The 25,427-nt window shown below is 40.3% G+C and overlaps 1 protein-coding gene across 1 annotated transcript in view; it reads right to left on the bottom strand.

The window, feature by feature from the left end:
• Positions 1-1,521: 1,521 nt before the first annotated feature.
• LY96 (lymphocyte antigen 96) overlaps positions 1,522-25,427 on the bottom strand; it is a 36,336-nt gene continuing 12,430 nt past the window's right edge. The window contains exons 2-5 of the mRNA XM_055546298.1: positions 19,692-19,781; positions 14,317-14,445; positions 3,100-3,152; positions 1,522-2,174 (exon numbers count right to left, since the gene is read on the bottom strand). Coding sequence (XP_055402273.1) covers positions 2,076-2,174; positions 3,100-3,152; positions 14,317-14,445; positions 19,692-19,781 — 371 coding nt within the window. The 3' untranslated portion in view covers positions 1,522-2,075. The remainder of the gene's footprint in view (positions 2,175-3,099; positions 3,153-14,316; positions 14,446-19,691; positions 19,782-25,427) is intronic.

Raw genomic sequence — 25,427 nt, 5'->3', positions numbered from 1 at the left:
CTCAACTTTCAGAATATATCCAGCTTAGATCATTTATCACCACTTCCTCCATCACCTTTCACATAGATTACTCAAAATCCTCTCAACTTCCTCCTCCTTCCTTCCCTACTTAGATGGTCGCAAAAAGCTCCCTGTTTTTTCCCACATCTAAGTAGACAGCTGCCTTTTAAAAATGTGAACCAATGTCATTCTCTCTCAAAGAAACCTCCAGGAACTTTCCATCTCATTCAGAGCAACAGTCAAAGTCCTAAGAATGGCCCATCAAACTCCACAGCACATGCCTACCACCCCCAACACACACACCTCTCTAACGGCATCTCGCCACACGCCCTTCATTTGAACAGCTCCCTGTTCCTCCTCAAGGAAGAACACACTCCAACCCTGGGCCCTTGAAATCAGCTTTCTCTCAACTACAAAGCCTTTACTTCTAGAAAGCCACATGGGCTGCTCCCTCATCTCTTTCAAGTATCATCTTCTTGGTGGGGCCTTTCCTGACCACCCTATCTGAAAGTAAAACCATATCACCTCCCCACCTCCATCCCTACCCCCTCCCCTGCTTTATTGTTGTTCAGGGCAATTAGCACACCATGTTTGCTTCTAAAGTAACTTAGTTGCCAGTCTCTTCCCACAAAAATATAAACTCAATAAGAACTGAAATATTTCTTATCTGGGTTGTTAAATGCTGTACCCCCAGCATCCAGCCTGACATATAGCAGGTGCTCAATAAATTTTCGTTAAATGACTGTGTGAATACTGTTCTATAGATAATGTATTATTTGAATATTTTATAAGAAGAAAATGTTTGTTTAACCATTCAACAAATATGGATTCAGAGCAAATTCAAGCTTAAGTACTATACTAGGTGCTAGTCAAGAGTGGTAAGCAAAACTGAGCTGACTACCCTGCCTGTGATGACAAAAAGAGTGTTAAGAACTGGAAGGAAGTAACCTAGGTCAACAAAAGCATTATCACAACGTAAGCCGGCCCCTGCCCGGATAGGTAAAGGTGGGTGGAGGAAAGGGATCTGGGGGACCAAGAAAGCCACAGGAGATTGAAAGCCTGGCTCCACGTGACACAGTTTCTGTACAGTTTTACTCAGGACTGCCCCTGCCCAGTATCAAAAGTGTCATAGGTGTGCTGCCTGCTACCCGATGAGAATTCCCTGAGAAAGTAGCATCTGAGCCAATGAAGATCCACACCTATCACTGATAAGGGATACGGGTCATGTAGAGTGCATGCATGTAACTGAAGCAGAGGGAACTGTGTGGGTGAAGGCTCTGGAGTAGGAGGGAGTATGGCACATTCTAGAACACAGAGAGCAAGGGAAGGGCGGTGGGAAAAGGGGCTGGGGAGGGAAAAGGTGGGTAGGGACTAGCAGACCCTCCAAAAGAGTCCAACTGTATCCCAAACGGGATCAAAAGCCATAGGAGGGGCTTGTTTTTGTTTTCTTCCATGTGCACCATGAGCTGTATTTTGAAAGTATTATTGAAACTGCCTCTGTGAAGGATAACTTACCTGAGGTGCCTGACCAGGTGTAGGGTGGTCAGTCAGGAGGCAGCAGAGGAGTCCAGTCAACCAATGCTGGCAACTCGTTCCAAAGCAGATGCAGAAATTGGAGAGAAGTCGAGCAACTGGAGAGATTATATTTATTACCTGTGTGATACAGGCTGAATTGTGACTTCTCATAATTCACAAGCTGAAGTCCTAACCCCAGTACCTCTGAAGGTGACTAGATTTAGAGACAAGTAAGATAAAATGATGTCACTCGGGTAGGCCCTAAACCAATGACTGGTGTCCTTATAAGAGATTAGGGTCACATGCCCAGAGGGAAGATGACGTGAGGACATAGGGAGACAAAGGCCATCTACAAGCCAAGGAGAGAGGCCTCAAAAGGAACCCAATCTGCTGACAATTGGATCTCAGATTTCTAGCCTCCAGAACAAAATAAATCTTGTTTAGGGCACCTAGTCTGTGGTATTTGCTATGGCAGACCTAGCAAACAAATATACAGTGTAAAAAATATTTTAAGTGAAGAATAAAACTTCTGAAAAATAAAAGCAAATATTTGATTTATTCTAATTGAAATCAGGGTAATGTATGATAGTAAAGTTCAAGCAAAAGAGCTTTTCTTCAGTGTTCCCCTCGATGGCTTCTGTAATGCAGTTGTATTGTCCCTAAAATGAAATACAAGTAATATAAAATGTTAGATGCTTCTATCTTGTAAGACTTTTATAAGAATTTTGTCTTACTAGCAGAAAGCTACTTAATACTTTCTGTTTTCTAGACTAGCCTATGACATTTTCAAACATTAGAAATATTGATAATTTGAAACAAAATAGGTAAAGAATATGTATTATTAATGTTTATTTTAAAATAGTTAACCAAAAGTGAAATGTACAAAGTTTCATTGCACTTCTAATGCAAATATCTAAAATTGCCCCTCGTTATTACTCATGGAGGCAGTTACTGAGTTACACACAGTGGTCACAATAATGCTTTCACCCGAAGATCACTCATCATATTAACAGTGAGCGTTTGCATTACTTTTAGCAACATATGTTGGAATTTAAAAAGAGTTTTCTTGGGCTTTCCTTGTGGCACAGTGGCAATGCAGGAGACATGGGTTTGATCCCTGGTCCAGGAAGATCCCACATGCCACGGAACAGTTAAGCCCGTGTGCCACAACTGCCGAGCCCACAGGTGTCAACTACTGAAACCTGCGTTAGGGCCCAAACTCCACAACAAGAGAAGCCGCCAAAACGAGGTGCCTGCATGCTCTGACTAGGCAGTAGCCCCCGCTCGCTGCAACCAGAGAAAAGTCTGCACAGCAACGAAGACCCAGCATAGCCAAAAGTAAATAAACAAAATTATTAAAAAAAAAATAAAAAGGGTTTCCTTTGGTGTAAGTTTTCTATTTTTCCATATTCTACAGAAAGAATAAATAGCAAAATATACAAAATCAAAAAAAGTTTAAAAACAATCTCGAACATCTTAATCTTGAATCAATATTTTTAGAAGTTGTGGATTGCTTTTTTTCAAATTCTTAACACATCTGTTACAACAAAACATTAAAGAAGTACAAAACGACTTGAACAATACCTTAGAAAATCGTATTCCCCTGAAGGAGAATTGTATTGTTGTGTTCACAGTCTCTGCAACCAAAATAGAAAAAGTTATTGGCCAATATTAGGTAATTTTGGTTTTTTTTTTGTAGTATGACATGCATGCAGGAGATGTAAGAGACACAGGTTCAATCCTTGGGTCAGGAAGATCCCCCTGGAGAAGGGCATGGCAACCTACTCCAATATTCTTGCCTGGAGAATCCCATGGACAGAACAGTCTGGTGGGCTGCAGTCCATAAGGTTGCAAAGAGTCAGACACGACTAAGCTACTTAGCACACACAAACAGTATGATATGTACCTTTTATAATTTTACTACTGGCAAAAGTAATCCAAGCAAAATTGTAGAGAAACAACAAATCTTATCCCCTGTCTATGACTCCCCCGTGGCTTCCTCTGCCACCCTGAGCCCCTCTCAGTATCAGCCTGTATCTCATCCCCTAGTGGACACAAACTTGTAAGGCCCACTGGTCTCAATAATGAATGAATGATGAACAAGCTAGTGCTAATACGCTTCATCCCACGTTACATGTGTGCATCTTTGTTGTTGCTGCATCTCAGCAGGAAATGATAAAGAAAAATCTTCCTAAAGGTGGAGGAGAGTTTTGGGAGGCAGCCAGGATATCAAAGCTCCTTTCAACCCCACCACTGAGAAGCCTAGGTATGTAGTCACTGTTGAAATGCATAGTCATGGGCCTGGCCCCGCAGAAGCTGTGGGAAACAGAAATTCAGGGAAATCCACTGACCCAGACAGAAACAACAAAGGAGTGAACTTAAAGGGCAGGGATAGAAAGAAAAATGCTTTGACTCTCTAACAAAAGCAATAGTGACCAAAAATCTTTTTAAATTTTTTAATTTATTTATTGTTATCTTTGGCTGTGCTGGGTCTTCATTACTGCACAGGCTTTTCTCTAGTTGCAGGAAGTGGGGGCTACTCCCCAGTTGTGGGCATGGGCTTCTTAGTTCAGTGGCTTCTCTTATTGTAGAGTATGGGCCCTAGAGCATGCACGTTTCAGTAGTTCACACACACGGGCTTAGTACTTGTGGCACATGGGTTCTAGAACATAGATTCAATAGTTGTGGTGCACAGGTTTAGTTGCTCTGAAGCATGTGGGATCTTCTGGGACCAACAACTGAACCTGTGTCTCCCACATTGGCAGGCAGATTCTTTACCACTGAGCCATCAGGAAAGCCCCAAAAATCTTTTTTAAAGTAATAAAAATAGCCAAATGCAAACTATAATGATTACTGTTCTCTGAGTTGGCTAAAGACAATCCTTAATAGCAAATGATTGGATAATGTCTGCATCTATATGTTCTTTTTCCCAAATAAGGATTTATTTATTTCCTTCTGGGGGTATTCTTATTAGGGGTGCTCATACATTGAGAAAATTGGCTCTTGAATTCAGTAAAGTGACCATATCTTAATGATCTTAGGATCTTTTATTCAAGATTAATTGAATTCAAATTTAATAGTTCAACAAATATTTATTGAAAGCCTACTCTGCACCAGGGACTGGGGAGACAAGGTTAGTACAATACCATCCTTCCCATCAAAAAGTTAAAGTCTCCTGGAACACAGACATGCAAATAAACCAGTACAAATTCACTGTGTGATGAAAAGATGCAGTAAGGATGAAGGCAGGATAGTTTTTTATTAAGAGTGATGCTTCTGGGGCCTGACCTGCTTGAATTTTAATCCCAGGTCCTCAACTTATTCAGTATGTGACTTTGGGCAAGTCACTTAACTTGTCTGCGCCTCAGCGAAATGACAATAGATAATAATGTCTATTTCATAGGATTATTATGAGGGTGTCGAGTGAAAAAAAAAGCACAACCTATAGTTGAGAACTATATTTTATACAGTAGACATACTGAGGACTTAAGCCCAGAAGACAGCCTCTCAGATAGCTCAGAGGGACTGCTCCAAAGAGATAAGGGAGAAGCCAAAATACACAGGAGTTCTTGCAAAGAAAAAAAAAAAAACTGAGGTAGTTGGAACATCAAAAGATTTCTATTAAATAAAATCTAGACAACTCAGGTTCATGAATTTAGCACTTTTCTATGTATAGGAAGATGCTCATGGAATCTTTCCTTTAATATGTACCTCAGACATGCCCTAGATCTGAGGGCCAGTATCATGGGCCAGTATCTTGTTTTCTCCGTCCTCAATCCCCTCACAGTCTACTTTAGAGGGAAGGGGTGGGAGCAGCTGCAGTGGCTGATGGCTTAATGGCCACAACATCCTCTGTTTACTGATATGGCAGGTGACATTCTTTGTAGACAAGAGCTATAGAAGTTAATACATGTAAGTGCTCAGAACAATGTCTCATTAAATATTATTAACATTCAAATGTTATCTATTATAACATTAAATGTTACTCCTTTCTACAACCCCCAGAGCATCTTATGAATAATAATGATGATGTTATTAATATTATCAATGATGTTATTAATTTTTCATTGATGTTAATGTTATTATGACAATTGAACTGACATAAAAGATGGGAAGGTAGGTAGGGGGTATATTCCAGGTGGTTGGAAAAAGAGGAGCAAAGGCAGGAAGGTGAAAATCAGTATTCTGATAGTTTACAGGTATGCCTGAAAGGGGCTCAGTGTCATTAAAGCAAAGAAGCAGCAGGAGTGCAAAGAAGTAAAATTGAAGAAGTTAGCATGAATTGACTTAGACTCCACGGGAAGAGAATGGTGGTGATGGGGAAACAACCAAGGGTGTGAATTAGTCAGATTTTGTTTGGAGAGTTGAGTCACATGACTGTACAGTAGCTGGATTTAAGAGGACAACTTCCTGATGTTCAAGCTGGTTTTAGAAAAGGCAGAGGAACCAGAGATCAAATTGCCAACATCCGCTGGATCATGGAAAAAGCAACAGAGTTCCAGAAAAACATCTATTTCTGCGTTATTGACTATGCCAAAGCCTTTGACCGTGTGGATCACAATAAACTGTGGGAAATTCTGAAAGAGATGGGAATACCAGACCACCTGACCTGCCTCTTGAGAAATCTGTATGCAGGTCAGGAAGCAACAGTTAGAACTGGAACTGGAACAACAGACTGGTTCCAAATAGGAAAAGGAGTTCGTCAAGGCTGTATATTGTCACCCTGCTTATTTAACTTATATGCAGAGTACATCATGAGAAACGCTGGACTGGAAGAAGCACAAGCTGGAATCAAGATTGCCGGGAGAAATATCAATAACCTCAGATATGCAGATGACACCACCCTTATGGCAGAAAGTGAAGAGGAACTAAAAAGCCTCTTGATGAAGGTGAAAGTGGAGAGTGAAAAAGTTGGCTTAAAGCTCAACATTCTGAAAATGAAGATCATACATTTGGTCCCATCACTTCATGGGAAATAGATGGGGAAACAGTGGAAACAGTGTCAGACTTTATTTTTGGGGGCTCCAAAATCACTGCAGATGGTGACTGCAGCCATGAAATTAAAAGACGCTTACTCCTTGGAAGAAAAGTTATGACCAACCTAGATAGCACATTCAAAAGCAGAGACATTACTTTGCCAACAAATGTTCGTCTAGTCAAGGCTATGGTTTTTCCTGTGGTCATGTATGGATGTGAGAGTTGGACTGTGAAGAAGGCTGAGTGCCGAAGAATTGATGCTTTTGAACTGTGGTGTTGGAAAAGACTCTTGAGAGTCCCTTGCACTGCAAGGAGATACAACCAGTCCATTCTGAAGGAGATCAGCCCTGGGATTTCTTTGGAAGGAATGATGCTAAAGCTGAAACTCCAGTACTTTGGCCACCTCATGTGAAGAGTTGACTCATTGGAAAAGACTCTGATGCTGGGAGGGATTGGGGGCAGGAGGAGAAGGGGACGACAGAGGATGAGATGGCTGGATGGCATCACTGACTCGATGGACGTGAGTCTGAGTGAACTCCGGGAGTTAGTGATGGACAGGGAGGCCTGGCGTGCTGCGATTCATGGGGTCGCAAAGAGTCGGACACGACTGAGTGACTGAACTGAACGGAACTGAAAGTCAGGGAGACCAGTCAGAGCCCAGGAGGCAGTGATAATGGTGAAGAGACGGGAGGTAAAGGCCCCTCATGACCCCCACCTCAGGTAACCTCCCTCATCATGCTCTATCTAGTTATCCTGCTGCTTTTCTTGAGAGCATGTACTGTAAAATGAACCTTATTTCATTTTCATATTTATCTTCATGACTTAGTGACCATCTTGTTTCCTCCACTGCTCTACAAACTCCATGAGGACAGGGGCTGTGCTTTGGTCACTTCTGAATTTCCAGCTCTTGGTACTACCTGGTCCCTGCATACCTGGCTCTAAGACCAGTTACATAATTTGCAAGGCTAAGCACAAAATGATAATAGGGACCCAGGGACTTCCCTGATGGTCTAGGGGCTAAGACTTAGCGTGTAGAGGGCCCAGGTTTGATCCCTGGTCAGGGAACTAGATTCCACAGGCCACAACAGACTCAGCACAGCCAAATAAGCAATTAAACATATTTTTTAAAAAGAAAGAAAATGGGAGGGGTACTTATTTAGAAAGCTGGGGAAACATCCATTAAAGATACTAAAATATAAAGTTTTTCCTTTCTTTCACAGTCTCTCTTTCTCCCTCTGGATTTGCCATGATAGTGTTTTAATCTTTTTTTATTTCAGTTTTACTGAGATGTAATTGACACAGCACAGAAGTTTATGGTGTAGAGCATAATAACTTAACTTACACACGGCACTAAATAATTACCACAGTAATTCATCACCTCATAAAACCAAAAAGAGTTTTTTTTCCCTTGTGATAAGAGCTTTCAGGATCTACTCTCTTAGCAACTTACAAATAAACCACACAGCAGTGCTAACTACAGTTACCGCCATAGTTTTAATTTGCTATTTAATCTATTCAAAATAAAACAAAATTTTAAATTATTAGCATGAATTTTACCATTCCTCTTTATATTGTATAATATCAATTGTAAACACAAATATCAGAGCATTTAACTCCAAGGCAGAATCACTGAAGTTTCACAATTTGTATTTCATGGCTCATCCCAGAAGGTGCCTGAAGCTGGTCAGAAGAAACCGTTACAAGCCAGACTCAGAAAATTCAGAAGGAGGTTGAGAAGGTCCTCCAGGCATAGAAGAATCTGAGAATGTTCCCTGCACCAGTCGCAAGGTAAATATAGAAGTTCGCAGGCACCCAGGGGCTGCTCCGTAATGATGGGAGATGGTGTGAGGGTAGGGGAAACCTGTGCAAACTGTGGGCCTGACAACTGGTTGCCTCATACTCCAGGGGAAGGCAGGGAAGCCAAATCAGGCATCTTTCTCTACCACAGGCCTGCAGACCCACACATGACCCTCAAACGCTTTGCAACCTCCATAAAATACCTCCATAAGTTACCTGCTGTAGGTGAGACCTCATCTAGTCACCCACTAAACAGTGTCATGGTGCAGCCAGTCCACATGGGGTGGTCACTGCCATACCCCACCCCAGACACTGCAGGACACTGTGCCTGACCCTGACCCTCCCAGCTCCAGGCCTCCACCAGGGGTAGAGGGTAACAGGTGCCACCAGATGGGACAAGATGGGGGACGCCAAGAAGGGACCAGGGTGCTAACAGGGCAGTGAACAGCAGGAAGCCAAGAACCTGTCCAGAGTAGGTGGGCATACATACCACTGTCCCATCACACTTTGTGTACAAAACACACACTCAAAGATAAAATGACTAAGAATCTCAAGACTGCAATCCCAGAATAGTAAAGCCCAAATGTGAAGACCTCCTGAGTATACGGCCCTGGTTGTGAAGTGAACACTGCCAACTTCGTAAGAGAGAGTGATGGATGGGACTACAGTTTGAGGAAGAAATCAAGAGTAGCTTCCAAGGGACTTTTCTGATGGTTAAGACCCCGTGCTTCCACTGCAGGGGGCATGGGTTTGATCCCTGGTCAGGGAACTAAGAATCTGCATGCTGCATGGTGCAGCCAAAAAAATAGTAACTCCCAAATTTCTATTTGGGAAATTTGCCTGAATGTCTACCAGGTCAGGTGAGAAGGAGCTCTAACCTCTTCTGTGGGGCAGCCCTCTTTTTCAGCTGTATTTCTTTCCAAGAAAGATATATCTCCCATTCTCCTCTTATAGGGAGTTAATGTGAAGCCTCTTGAAGAAGCCAAGATAGAAACAAGGCAGAGTCAGAGAAAAGGAAGACAGAACCTCAGCTTAGACCCTTCTCTGCTCTCCCCAAAAGGTATCCACGTAGCTCACTGGTGGTCCAGTCCAGGTTTCCCTGCACCTATGCAGCACATAGGACCCAAGCCTCAGATGGTGTTATAGGTTGCAAAGTGTCCCCCCAACAGATATTCAAGCCCAAACCCCCAGTACCTTGAGCACAGACTTATTTGGAAATGGGATTTTTGCAGATGGTCAAGTTAAGATTAAGGTGGGTCCTAATTGAATATGACTGTGTCCTTATAAAAAGGGGTAATCTGGACATGCAGATAAACATGTATAGAGGGAAGACCACACAAGGAGACACAGGAGAAAGATGGTCATCTACAAGGCAAGAATCTCCTCAGGCCCCCTGAGCTAGGAGGGAGGCCTGGAACAGATCCTTCCTAACCAAGAGGCTTCAGGGGAAGCACAATCCTTCCAACACCTTGGTCTCTGACTTCTAGCTTCCAGAGCTGTTAGACCATAATCTGTTGTTCTAAGCCATCCAATTCTTGGTACTTTGTTACAGAAACCCTAGCGAAATCCTGAAAACAGGGTTAACAGACATTAAATTTAAAATGCCTTTGAAATATCCACTTATTTATTCAAAAATGTGTTTTTGAAAGAAATGAAGATGTGTGTGTGTGTTTATGTGTAAGAAGTGGAAAGATTATGTGTAATTTTTATCTTCAGTTCAGTTCAGTTCAGTAGCTCAGTCATGTCCAACTCTTTGCATCCCCATGAACCACAGCATACCAAGCCTCCCTGGCCATCACCAACTCCCAGAGTCCACCCAAACCCACGTCCACTGAGTCGGTGATGCCATTCAACCATCTCACCCTCTGTCATCCCCTTCTCTCCTGCCCTCAGTCTTTCCCAGCATCAGGGTCTTTTCCAATGAGTCAGCTCTTTGCATCAGGTGGCCAAAGTATTAGAGTTTCAGCTTCAACATCAGTCCTTCCAATGAACACCCAGGACTGGTTGGATCTCCTCGTAGTCCAAGGGACTCGCAAGAGTCTTCTCCAACACCACAGTTCAAAACCATCAATTTTTCAGTGCTCAGGTTTCTTTATAGTCCAACTCTAACATGCAAACATGACCACTGGAAAAACCATAGCCTTGACTAGACGGACCTTTGTTGGCAAAGTAATGTCTCTGCTTTTTAATATGCTGTCTAGGTTGGTCATAACTTTCCTTTCAAGGAGTAAGTGTCTTTTAATTTCATGGCTGCAATCATCATCTGCAGTGATTTTGGAGCCCAGAAAAATAAAGTCAGCCACTGTTTCCACTGTTTCCCCATCTATTTCCCATAAAGTGATGGGACCGGATGCCATGATCTTCGTTTTCTGAATGTTGAGCTTTAAGCCAACTTTTTCACTCTCCTCTTTCACTTTCATCAAGAGACTCTTTAGTTCCTCTTTGCTTTCTGCCATAAGGGTGGTATCATCTGCATATTTGAGGTTATTGATATTTCTCCCAGCAATCTTGATTCCAGCCTGTGCTACCTCTAGCCCAGCATTTCTCTTGATATGCTCTGCATATAAGTTAAATAAGCAGGGTGACAATATACAGCCTCGACGTACTCCTTTTCCTATTTGGAACCAGTCTGTTGTTCCATGTCCAGTTGTAACTGTTGCTTCCTGACCTGCATACAGATTTCTCAAGAGGCAGGTCAGGTGGTCTGGTATTCCCATCTCTTTAAGAATTTTCCACAGTTTATTCACTTGCCCATATTCTCTACGTATGACATCCTAAAAATGTAGGACCTTTGTAACAAGTCGTTGAGTATTTTCCTTACTCATTTGATTCGCAAATTTTCAAAGGTCTGTTGATAACATCAGTGCTTCTTAAATCAGAATGTCCTGATCTCTAGGCCCATGTACTTAGCTGCCAAGTGAGTTTCTTTATCTGAATATTCCCAAATTACCTTGAGCCCAACATGCCAAACCAGAACCCACTGTCTTTCTCTTTAAAAATCTGTCCCTTCCTTTTACACACATCATTTCCAATCATGGCACTTCTATCCATCCAATCAACACCCTGGAGCAGTTCTTGATTTATTTGATGTTTACCTGCCACATCAAATCAGTCAGCAGTCCCACCACTCCTGTCTCCCAAAATACTCTCTTTCGTCTCCTTCTCTTTACTCCCAGGGCCTCCCTCATGGTCCCTTACACAGCCTCCCAGCTGCATTTCCTTCCATCCAAATTTCTTACCTCAGCCAAAACCCACCTCCTTCTGAGACAGGCTGGGACCTGGGAACCTTTGCTATAGTACCTACACCTGGACAAATATCTCCTCTAGCAACGAAACAGACAGAAACTATAAGGGACTACAAATAATTGCAGGCATGCGCAGTTGGGGCAAATTATGGACAATAGGATACAAAAAGGCCAAAAAACCCAACTGCCACTTCTGAAGAGCCAGGAGCAAAAACAGGATGTTGGGAGCAAAAACAGGGTATTGTGCTTTTGTCCCCTGCACTCAACACCACCAAAGGAGGAGGCAAACTACCTAAGTAACTCCTCTGTCCTATCCCAGTGTGTTAGGTGCTCAGTCGTGTCCGATTCTTTGCTACCCAATGGACTCTAGCCCCCCAGGCTCCTCTTGTCCATGGAATTCTCCAAGCAAGAATACTGGAGTGGGTAACCATTCTTTTCTCCAGGGGATCTTCCTACTCTCACTCCATATAAGAAACCAGCTGGCCCCATCTCAGAAAGTGAACAAAGCAATTTGTTACTTATTTTCACTTCCCCTGGCTGCAACAGGGGCCCCAATGAAGATTGCCTGAATTTCCTGCCTAGCCTCTTATCTTGGGTAACACTTCCACAGGGACACTAGTTATCTGCAAAAACAGAAATCTCCTTGGGTCACCCCTACCCACTAACAACAAGATTCAGGCTGGTATTTAACCCATGACTTACACTACCCTGGCCCCTTTTCTAGGCTCATCTCCAATTTCCCACAAATACATTCTGCTCCAACTATAAAAAAGCTACTCTCCAGGGACTTCCCTGGTGGTCCAATGGCTAAGACTCCAATTCAGGGGCCCTGGATTTGATCCCTGGTCAGGGAACTTGATCCCACATGCCACAACTAAGACCCAGTGAGCCAAATAATTAAATAAAAACTTTTTTGAAAAAGCTACTCTCCAAATAAACTATTGTTTCCTGGCTAGACAAGTTTGTATATGCTATTTCATCTCAGGGAATGTCCTTTTTCCTTACTCTCTAGGGTTCTTAGATTTAAGACTCTAATAGTCTCTGAAGCCTCATGAGTTCTCCTGTCACAGTAAATTGATAACTATGCAATTAAAACTAAGAGCATATAATCTACTAGCATTTATGACATTTCATTGTAACATTTGTTACCATGACTATCTTTCCCAGAACAAGGTGACCTGAAGAAAGAGAACCTAAGCATAGACTTGGAATCACCACACCCGAAATCATGATTTTCTCAGATTAAGTTCAACAGATGTTTGTGGAAGGAAAGGAGGGGAAGTGGGAAGAAGCAGGCAGTCTGGGTTGAGTCTGATACATCTTCAATCATAAAAAAGTGAGACTTCGAAAATTCATATAAATGTCAACATAATCCCACAGAGATTAAGTAATTGTAAAACTGTTGTATGAGAGAAGAGGACACTTTATAAACAGTAATCTGCCGAGAGAATATCTTTCACGCTTTTGTTGTCATTGTTGCTTTTTCGGTGTATTTTGGGGGGTGGGGTGAGGGGTGGGTTTTGGCCATGTCATGCAGCTTGTGGAGACTTAGTTCCCTGACCAAGGATCAAGCGCAGGCTACCTGCAGTGGAGGTGCAGAGCGCTGACCACAGAACCACCAGAGAATCCCCAGGGATTTCTTTCAAAGAGAAAGAAAGTATGGTCCAGTGGAAGAGCAGTTCTAGAGGCTACTCCATTACCAGATCTCCAAAAGACCAAGGGCACATTGCTGAACCACTGCAGACATTGGTTTCCTGCCTTATAAAAATGACAGGACTATAAAGTCAGGAACAAAAATGCATACTTAATCATCATAATTCTTGAATTCTCACACTGAGCACTCTACTAAAATTTTTTTTTAACACAGATTCTCTAATTTTATCCTTAAAGCCACATAAAATAGGTTTCCTTGTCCCCATTTCTCAGAGGAGGAAAGTGAGGTTGAGAGAAGTTAAATAACACCCAAGGCCACATTGCTGGTCGGCAGAAAAGCTGGGACACTGGCTCAGGCCTTTATAACTCTGAACCCAGACTCGTAACAATGCCAGCTGCACAATCTGTATGTGGCTTGGGGGTGGCAGACAAGTTAGAGATGAGGAGAGATGGTTGGTTGGGAGACGCATCTTAAAGCTTCATTTTTGTAGCAAGAGATTGATTCACTTAGAAACATTTTGTTTGGGGAAGGGGGCATGCTGCTGTCTTTTGGAATCTTAGTTCCCTAATCTGGGGTAGACTTTTCTAATTGTTTATGCTTTCCAATTTTTAGTAATGTGAAAATATAATATATAGAATTTTTTAACTATTTAAAATAATACTTTAAAAATTATTATGGAAAAATTCATAGGTTTGCAATAAGTGATCTTTAAGGTCCTAAACTTTGAAATTTTATGATTCTGTGAATAACTCCAGGTGAGAAAGAGGAAGAAAAGACATTGAAGGAATCAATGTAACTGCATAGAAAAAGCTACTGTGTTTTTATGAAAAATAATAAATGCAATGTTTAGAAAACAAGAGCCATAATGAAAGGTAAACATACAATGTTAATCTAAACAAGGTAAAAATGTTAATATCTCTTCAAACACACCGAAATAAGTGTCATCTTAATAATAATCCAATAACATAATTGTAAAATGTTGTTTAGGCTGCTAAAAGAAAAACATTGGGTGGAAATGAAGAATTATTGTTAGAAAAGGAACTCCACATTTTTAAAGTATTTAATTTTCACAGCACTCTCATAAGACATTATATTCTATTCTGAGAGTAATGTGAATTGAATGCTTACCTCCCTTCAGAGCTCTGCAAAAGGAAAAATCATCATCATATCCTCGGCAAATAACTTCTTTGCGCAATGGGAAATTCATGGACTTAGTAGATAGATAGATATTGAAATACAAGCTCTTTATATCTCTTCCTTAAAGAGAAAAAAAATTCATTAGCCCTTCAAATAAGGCATTTTTTAATAAATGTTTAATAACCAACATTGACTGTATACTTAAAATATGCCTTGTGCTTTTCCTACATTATTTCACTTAATCATCGTAACTATCTGTAATATGGATATCACTATCCTATTTTGTAGATGAGAAAACTGTAGTTCTGAGAGGCCCACTAGTCAATTGTAATCAAATAGAATGTTCCTCAGTGAGAATTATCTGTGCTATGCCAAACAATAGAAGAATCTGTATTTCTGAGAAAACTATCAAACTGAAAATACAAAATTTCCAATTGTTGTCACAGTTCCACTAGGAGATTCAAAAGAAAGGGAAGGGAGAGGAAGTAACAATAATTATAATCAACTCATGCCCACGTTTTAGTAGTTTTGATGAAAGATTTCTTGGAGGATAAAATTGAACCCGTTGATTACAACTTAAATAGATCAACTTTTTATTATTTCCTTATGAATTTCCTTATTACCAATGAACATGGAAAATTCCAGGAAGAAATGCATTTGGCTCATCTCTTCTAAGTTATTCAGTTGGCCCAACTGGACAGGATGTACAATCTCTTTTATAATGAAAACAAGTATTGTAACCACTACTTTGTGGAAAATATTTTCCTAATAAGGTCACCATGACTCATTGTAGCCATAGTAAAAAAAAAAAAATTTCTATCTTTACCTTGAACTTGACTATGCTTAACAGAACTGTCACCTCCTTTCTCAAAACACTGTTCTTCGTTTTTTGTTGGTACTGCCACTCTCTTCGTGTCGTCCTTGAACCATTCTGATTCCTCTCCCTGGTCTAGCTCATTGACTCATCTTTCTCAGGGTTTTAACTTCAGTGCTTCTTAATTTCACACTGCACACTCTTCCCAGCTTTAAATACCACAAAGGGTAATAACTTCTAAATCGTCGTGTTTGGTTTCAACTTTTCTTTTGAGCACCTGTCCTCTGTGCTCATTCAGTATCTCTACTCAAATGTCACTTATTACCACCCCCAATAGATCTTAAATTGATTTCCTCATCTTCATTACCAAATCAGCACTAGAATTCTTAATCCTGGTAAATTCTACTGGCCTCCCTGGTAAATTGTACTGGCCTCCTTTCATCCCCATTACTACTATCTTAAGGCAGGTCCTCATTACTCTGAGCCTATAGTACCAGCTAACTTCCTTGTTTGTCTCCATTTCTCTACTTTCAGGGTTAAATGTAGAGAAGGAGAACATCGTACAGTCTGTTTCAAATAGTGGCCCGCATGGTCCACTCCATGGACTTGGACCTGAACCTCTCTCAAAGCAGGAATGTGTATGGAAGCTGAAGATCTGTTTTCATGGGGGATGTCTTGAGATAAAGGCACATGGTAGCATGGCATCCAATGATGATGCAAAACAAAGAACCTTCTTCCATTTCTGTGTGGAACACACTGGTTCTACGCTTCAGTGATTCCAAGAAAGTGTTGCTTTGACATCTCGATACTTTACATCTTGAGAAGCTTCTTGCTCTTAGACATCACTGTGGTCGTGTTAGAGTTCACTGTGGTCACTGTGAACAACGGTCGAAGTGAAGTCTCACTTGCGTGCCTCAGCAGGTCAGGGATATCAATATGGATATTGGAGTGAGAGACTGGGACATGGTGGCTCTTGGGGCTTCGGTGAAGAGGACTTTTTTTGAGGTCACCTATCGGAGAAGACAATGGCAACCCACTCCAATACTCTTGCCTGGAAAATCCCATGGACGGAGGAGCCTGGTAAGCTGCAGTCCATGGGGTCGCTGAGGGTTGGATACGACTGAGTGACTTCACTTTCACTTTTCACTTTCATGCATTGGAGAAGGAAATGGCAACCCACTCCAGTGTTCTTGCCTGGAGAATCCCAGGGACGGCAGAGCCTGGTAGGCTGCTGTCTATGGGGTCACACAGATTCGGACACGACTGAAGCGACTTAGCAGCAGCAGCAGCAGCATGACAACTTTGGGAACTTCTGGAAATAACTTTGAGGAAGGTGTATGATCCAGCTGTATTTGTCAATTAGTTAATAGTGACACACAATTCTATTAGCAAGGCTACAAAGTCTTAAATGATTTCCATTCCTAACCTATTTTTGGTTCAAGATTACAGTTATAGCTCTTACTGAATTTAAGTAGAGATAGGGCCACAAAAATATGGTTGATTTCTATTAATATGGCCCACAATTTCACATAGATGTTCTAGTATAGTCTAGGGAAACCCGGGTCATAAAAAGAAAGCATTATAAAAAATATGACCAAATAATACTTTAACTACTGAATTAATATAATGTTACATAAATGTCATATCTACTAAATGATTAAAGTATTTGTGGTGGCCTTGGAGCTGTACTGCTGAAAACTCCCTTCCAAAGAATCTGTGAGGAGGAGGGCAGTAGGCAGAGAGCCTCCAGCTCCTGCACTTTCAGAGACCAGACGCTCACAGTGGGCTCCTGTAATGACCGTGGCACTAGAACCAGTCCACTCCTGCCCGTCACGGGGCACGCGTGACACGCAGAAGGCTCCCCGCTTACCTTGCTGACGGTGTCTCGGGGATTCATTTTAATCTGATGATCATCCTACCAAATTCTCCTTTCTTCTCTCTCATTTCAAAACTAGTAGGCCAATCCAATACCTCAGTCTGAATCTTCTCCTTGCCTGCTCTGGCTTCCTCTTTCCTTTACCGTTCCTAAGAATTTCCCTCCCCCACCCCCGCACCCTGCAAAAAATCCCTTGTATGTCTAATTCTTTCTTGGTATCTGAGTTTCAGAGAACCCTAAGTAAAACTGTGTTGTATTATTATCACTTGGATCTGGAAGGTCTGCTTCCTGTGTCTAAGGGCAATGGGCTTACTTGAAAATGAGGTCATTCGTTATGTAAATAATCACTTCTGCAAACACACACAAATACCACAAAGGTATTTGTGGTGTGTGGAGTAGAGCACACCACACAGACCAGAAAACAAAACCTGAGAAAAAGAGGAAGAAATTGTAGAGCTTTCATGGGGTAAAAATTTAGATTATTTTAGGGGATTAAGGGATACACACTACTATGTGTGAAATAAGCAACAAGGATATACCATACAGCACAGAGAAATATAGCTATTGCTTTGTAATAACTTTAAATGAATTATAATCTTTAAAAGTACTGAAACACTATGTTGTACACCTGAAATTACTATAATATTGTAAGTCAACTACACTTCAGTAAAAAAAATAAGTTTAGATTATTGCTTTCACCCTTGGCTAAGAAAGTAGAGCAAACAGTTCATTATTCTTTCCTCTGTGCTACCACTAAGCCTTATTGCTATCATTTCATTTATGGTAATATATTATCTACAGTTCTGTCTCTCCTATTGCACTGAGAGATTCTTGACGGTCAAGAGAATGTCTTATTTATCAATGAATTCACAGTACATATCATAATATTTGAAATAAACTACACAATTACTAAGTATTTTTAAATGAATAAATTAATGCAGAAACACAGTGTCAGGATACAGGTTAAATGATTAGATGCAGGAAAATTAAAATGTAAGTTTATTGTCTATCATTTCTGGATTCTCAACTACACTTTTTCCTATAAGCTGGAGAACTAAACTCAGGAATAAATGTTTCTTAAGCTTATATATATATATAAGCACTTTTTTAAAGTATAAACTCCAAATATAAGCTAGGATGTAAATGATAATGGTGATGATGAAAAACAATAATGACAATGATGATTATTACAACCGAAGTTTCCTGGGATCTTTACAGGACACAATTGAGTGGTAGGAAAGGATGAAAGTTGGTTTGGGGGGATTTTTTTGGCTATGCTGGGTCTTCACTGCGGCACGTGGTCTTCCTCTAGCTGTGGCAAGCAGGGGCTTCTCGCTGCAGTGGCTTCTCTTGTTGCAGAGTATGGGCCCTAGAGGCATATGGGTTCACAAGCTCTAGAGCACAGATTCAGTAGTTGTGATGCACAGGCTTAGTTGCACGGTGGCTTGTGGGATCTTGTCTGACCAACCAAAGATCGCACCCATGTCTCTTGCATTGGCAGGCAGATTTTTAACCTCTGGACCACCAGAGAAGTCCCAGGAAGAAAGTTTTGTGTATTTTCATGGAGCCTTAGATCCAGCCCAATGCTATCACCATCATCCAATTAACTTTTACTAAGATGATAGCAAATAAAATCATAAAGAGGAAAAAGAAGAAAAAACACAAAACAAAACAAAAAGCATTGCTTCTTTTCATATCATCATCACTGTATTTTTTTTTTAAAGTTCACCTTTAGGGAAAAAAGAAGTCCTGGATTGCTGCTGCTGCTGCTAAGTCGCTTCAGTCATGTCCGACTCTGTGCGACCCCGTAGAGGGCAGCGCACCAGGCTCCCCCGTCCCTGGGATTCTCCAGGCAAGAACACTGGAGTGGGTTGCCATTTCCTTCTCCAGTGCATGAAAGTGAAGAGTGAAAGTGAAGTTGCTCAGTCGTGTCTGACTCTTAGCAACCCCATGGACTGCAGCCTACCAGGCTCCTCTGTCCATGGGATTTTCCAGGCAAGAGTACTGCTCATATACAAATCTTTGAGTCATGAAAACCCAACTTTACTTATCAGCTGAATAGCTAATAACTGAGGAAGGATATAGGTAGTAGATGGTTAGAAGTTTCAAATTGCTTCCATTTTTACCATGCCATTATATAATCCCTCCACATGAGTGTGAGCAAGCCTAGTGACTTGATTCTAAAAAATAGAAAATAGCCAAGATAATAGGGTGGCACTTTCATCATTAGGCTGTATAAGACTGTGACTTCTATCTTGTTAGCTAACTGTCCCCCTTGTTAATTTCAAGGACACAAGAAACTATGTTGCAAAGGCCCAGACAGCAAGGAACTGAAAGCTGGCCAACAGCCAGACAGAAACTGAACACTGTCAACAACCACCTGAGCTTAGAAGTGGGTTCTTTGCTAGTTGAGCCTTCAGAAGAAACCCTGGCCAACATCTTGACTGCAGACCTGGGGGAGACCTTCTAAAGCTGACACAGCTAAGCCATGGCCAAACTACCGACACACACAGACTGTGAGATAAAGAATATGTATTGTTTTAAGCCATTACAATTATGATAATTTGTTACATAGCAATAGAAAACTAATACACATACATTAAGAACTTCATCATTTATCACTGATATTTATGGAGCCCTTTTCATTGATCTACAAGAAAAAAATTTTGGACTTACTTGGAATGTAGTAGAGATAGAGTATTCCACGGCTTCCCTTCAATGTTATACAGGGCTCAGAACGTATTGAAATAGGAAATTTCAAGTTATCTAAATGGAATAAAGAAAATGTCAATAAAATTAAAATAATTTTAGGTCATTTATAATAAGTATTCTGAATATCAGGGCCCCCTCCTCAAAACTACCTTTTCCATTAAAATTTTATAATGAGCAAAATTGAGAGTAGTTAAAAATATCGTCATCCCCAGAAGAGTGAAGTCAGCCAGATGGCAGATAAAGTCTTCCTTCCCCCTACAAACACACCAATACAGCAATAATTTATAGACAACTTCCCTTTGTGAGAAATCAGAAACCAACCAACAGTTTCCTGCATCCCGGAGAATGTAAAACCAGACTCACCAAGTCAGTAGTGAGGTTCAAGACATCTCTCACCAGAGACACTGCTCCTGGCTTAGCATAATGAGGAAGAGATACCCTACCCCCTAATTTCACTCAGAAGGGAAGAGATGGTTTATGCATTCAGAGCCCCACATTTTCCAAGGAGATCCCCAGAAGACTAAATAAAGAAAGTCTGAACAGTCTTAGAACTAGTAAGGAGACTGAATCAGTAACTGCAAATTTCCCAAGGAAAAGTCCAGGGCCAGATGGCTCCACAGGAGAATTCTACCGAACATTTAGGTCAGAATTAACACCAATTCTTCTCAAACTGTCCCCCCAAAAATGGAGGAGAGGGCACACTTCCAAGCTCATTTTATGAGGCTAGCATTGTAAAGCCAGACAAAGACACCACAAGAAAAGAAAATTATAAGCCAATATCCCTGATGAATTTACATGCAAAAATCATCACAAAATACTAGCAAATTGAACTCAATGGCACATTAAGAGGATCACACACCATGACTAAAAGGCATTTTTACCTGGGATGCAAAGGATAGTCCAACATACAAAAATCAATTAACCGATATGCCACATTAATAGATTGAAGAATAAAAATCACATGACCATCTCAATAGACAACAAAATTCAACACCTTTTCATGATAAAAACTCCCAACGAACTATAATTAGAGGAAATGGCCTCAACATAATGAAGGCCACATATGAAAAGTTCATAGCTAATATCATACCCAACAATGAAAAATTGAAAGTTTTTCCTCTCAGATCAGGAGAAAGACAGGGATACTCACTCTCAACAGTACTGCAAATCCTAGCCAGATGAATTACATAAGAAAAATAAATAAAAGGCATCCACACCAGAAAGGAAAAAGTAAAATTTTCTGTTTTCAGATGGAAATTTTTATATATAGAAAACCCTAAAGACTCCATTAAAAATTGTCAGAACTAATAAAAAAAATTTAGTAAAGTTACAGAATACAATATCAAAATACAAAATACCAGTTGCATTTCTATACACTAGTAATGAACTATACAAAAAGGAAATTAGGAAAACAATCCCATTTACACTATCACCAAGATTATAAAATATCTAGGATTAAACTTACTTAAGATGGTAAAAGACTTGTATGTTGAAAACTACAAAACATTGATGAAAGAAAGTAAACAAGGCACAAACAAATTTTAAAAAATCTTATGTTCATTGGGCTTCTCTTGTGGCTCAGCTGGTAAAGAATCTGCCTGCAATGCAGGAGACCTGGGTTCAATCCCTGGGTTGGGAAGGTCCCCTGGAGAAGGGAATGGCTACCCACTCCAGTATTTTGACCTCGAGAATTCCATGGCAGAGGAGCTGACAGGCTACAGTCCATGGGGTTGCAAAGAGTCAGACATGACTGAGCGACTTTCACTTCACTTCCTTGTTTAGAAGAGGTAATGCTATTAAAATGTCCATTTTATGCAAGGCAATCTACAGAATCAATACATTTCTATCAAAATCTCAATGACTTTTTTTTACATAAATAGAAAAAACGACTCTAAAATTCATATGGAACCATAAGGATGATAAATTTGAGAAAGAGGAACAAATCTGGAAGCATCACATTTTCTGATTTCGAACTATATATCAAACCTATAGTAATCAAAATAGTATGGTAATGTCAAAAATATGGCCATATAGACCAGTGGAACTGAACAGGGAACCCAGAAATAAATCCACATATATTCTGCAAACTAATCTTTGACAAGGATGCCAAAAATGCACAATGTTTAAAGGAAAGTCTCTTCAACAAATGGTGCTGGGAAAACATGCAAAAGAATGAAACTGGACCTTTATCTTATACCACAAACAAGAGCTAGTTCAAAAGGGATTAAAGACTTAAACATAAGATTCAAAACTATAAAAACGCTAGAAGAAAACACATGGGAAAAACTTCATGACATTGGATTTTACAATGATTTAATGGATATGACACCAAAACAAAGGCTGCAAAAATATAAATAAACAAGTGGGACTATATCAAACCAAAAATCTCCTGTACAGAAAAGGAAACAATCAACAGAGTGAAAAGGCAGCCTATGGAGTGGGAGAAAATACTTGTAAACCATATATCTGATAAGGTGTGGATCTCCAAAATATATAAGGAATTCCAAAAATTCAATTGTAATACAACTAACAATCTGATTTTAAAATGAGCTAAGGACTTGAATGTACATTTCTTCAAAGAAAATATGCAAATGACCAACAGGTATATGAAAAAATGCTTGTCACTAAGCATCAGGAAAATGCAAATCATGAAACCACAATGAGATGTCACCTCGCACCTCTTTTCTTGTTTTGATAGTAGTCAGATTGGCTACTATCAATAAAAGAAAAGAAAGATGACAAGAGTTGAAAAGGATGTGGAGAAACTGGAATGTTTGCACACTGCTTGTAGGAATGCAAAATGATACAACTGCTATAAAAACAATATGGAGATTCCTCAGAAAAAAATTAAAACTATTACTACTATGTGATCCAGCAAACCTACTTCTGAGTACTTATCCAAAATAACTGAAATCAGGATCTTGAAGAGACATTAGCATTCCTACATTCATTGTAGCACTATTCACAATATCCAAGGTGTGGGAACAACCTAAATGTCCATCAACAGATGTATGCATAAAGAAAATGTGGTATATACATACAGTGGGATACTATTTAATCTTTTTAAAAAAAGGAAATTTTGCAATATGCTACAATATGAATGAAGGCATTCGAGGACATTGCTGCTGCTGCTGCTAAGTCGCTTCAGTCGTGTCCAACTCTGTGTGACCCCATAGACGGTAGCCCACCAGGCTCCCCCATCCCTGGGATTCTCCAGGCAAGAACACTGGAGTGGGTTGCCATTACCTTCTCCAATGCATGAAAGTGAAAAGTTAAAGTGAAGTCGCTCAGTCGTGTCCGACTCTTTGCGACCCCATGGACTGCAGCCTACCAGGCTCCTCCGTCCATGGGGTTTTCCAGGCAAGAGTACTGGAGTGGGTTGCCATCGCCTTCTCCGTTATGCTAAAGGAAATAAACCAGTCACATAAGGACAAATACTGCATAATTCCATGTATCTAAAACAGTCAAATTCATAGAATCAGAGAGTGGCTAGTAGTTGTCAGGGGCTTAGGGGATGGAGAAATGGGGAGTAACTAATCACAGGCATAGAGTTTCAGTCAAGCAAGTGACTAAGCTCTAGAGATCTGCTATACAACTTCATGCCCACAGTCAACAATAATGTACACTCAAAAATTGAAGAGGGTAGATCCCATGTAAAGTGTTCCTACCACAGTAAAATAAAATTTAAAATTCTGTACAAATACAAAAAAAAAAAAATTCCCTATAATGTAAATAGATTAGTGTTTTAGTGCCCTTATATTGGTCCTTATATTGTTAAGGTGTAGTTTGAAGGTAGTGAATTACTTTAAATTGTGTGGAAGTGGGTGAACTCCTCGAAACATATTTTCATAAAATTACTTGTTCCATTTTCATACTTTTTAGTGTGTGCTTTTCTACATTGCTCTTCTTTTCTCTACTCTCCTCACCTTTTTGTATGTTGCACTGGTTAAAAATAGAAAATACACATCAAGTAGAGTTCTAGTAAATGTTAAGAGACTGAATACATGAATGAATGAATGAGTTAATAAACAAATCTTCCTAAATAAGAAATTTCAAGAACTTATAAAAGCACCGAGGAGGAGGAGAAAGAGACTAAACCAGTTTTATTTAATTTGTCCCTAAATGCAACCCTTAAAAATTAATGTTAACATCTCTCATTCAATGAATTGAGTTTCCCTGCAATAAAATTCTCACAGAAGGAGCTATATTAACAGTCATTTCACCAAATCATGGGTGTTGACAAATACTTGACGAAAGATGCTCATTCCTGGGACAATTACGACCAAAGAAAAACACCTTGAATTTGCAACAGCATTGATGAAATTTGAGGGCATTATGCTGAGTGAAATTAGTCAGACAAAGAAAGATAAACACTATATGACTTCACTTTTATGTGGAATCTGAAAAACAAACAAACACAGAAAACACACAAAAACAAACTGAGAAAACAGACTTGTGGTTGCCAGAAGCAGGGGGCTGAAGGTGGGAGAAATGAGTGGAAGGGGTCAAAAGATACAAACTTCAGTTATAAAATAAGTAAGTAATGGGGATATAATGTATAGCATGGTGACTATAGTTAATAATACTATTTTGCATATTTAAAGGTTACTAAGAAAATAGATCTTTTAGGGGCTTGTGGGAGGAACATGCTTGTGGCATTCAGATTCTTGGTGCCCTAACCAGGGGATGAACCTGGGTCACCATAATGAAAGTGCTGAGTCCTGAACACTGGACTGCCAGGGAATTTCAAAAAAAAGGTAGATCTTAAAAGTTTTCAGCATAAGAAAAAAGATTTGTAACCTATGTGAGGTGTGTGTGCTAGGTCACTTCAGTCATGTCCAACTCTTTGCGATCTTATGGACTGTAGCCCACCAGGCTCCTCTGTCCATGGTATTCTCCAGACAAGAATACTGGAGTGGGTTGCCATGCCCTCCTCCAGGGGATCTTCCCAACCCAGGGACTGAACATGTGTCTCTTATGTCTCCTGAATTGGCAGGTGGGTTCTTTACCACTAGCACCGCCTGGGAAGCCCAACTATGTGAAGTGATGGATGCTAACTAAATTTATCATGGTGTTCATGTCACAGTATATACAGATATCAGATCACATTGTATACATGAAACTATTATAATGTTATATATCAATTATATCTCAAGTTTTTAAAAAATGCTCAGAGGTGAGTGAATAAATACTAATTCTCAGTCACTAAGTCATGTCCGATTCTTTTGTAACCTCATGGACTGTAGCCCACCAGGCTCTTCTGTCCATGGTATTTCCCAGGCAAGAATACTGGATGGATTACCATTTCCTTCTCCAGGGGATCTTGCCGATCCAGGGGTCAAACCCACATCTCCTGCTTTGACAGCCGGGTTCTTTACTGTTGAGCTACCAGAGAAACCCAACTGAATAAATATTGTGCATCTATTTATTGAATTAATGTAAAGTCATTAAACCCCTGGTGACCCAGATGGTAAAAAATCCACCTGCAATGCAGAAGACCCGGGTTCGATCCCTGGGTTGGGAAGATACCCTGGAGAAGGAAATGGCCACCCCCTCCAGTATTCTTGATGGAGAATTCCATGGGCAGAAGAGCCTGGTGGACTACAGTCCATGGGGTCACAAAGAGTCAGACAAGACTAAGTGACTAACAGTTTCACTTTTCACTTTCAAAGTCATTTAAATAAATTTTTAGGATATTTA

Source organism: Bubalus kerabau, chromosome 14 (assembly GCF_029407905.1).
Source record: "Bubalus kerabau isolate K-KA32 ecotype Philippines breed swamp buffalo chromosome 14, PCC_UOA_SB_1v2, whole genome shotgun sequence".
Taxonomy (NCBI): Eukaryota; Metazoa; Chordata; class Mammalia; order Artiodactyla; family Bovidae; genus Bubalus; species Bubalus kerabau.
This window is presented reverse-complemented; position numbering and strand designations above follow the sequence as displayed.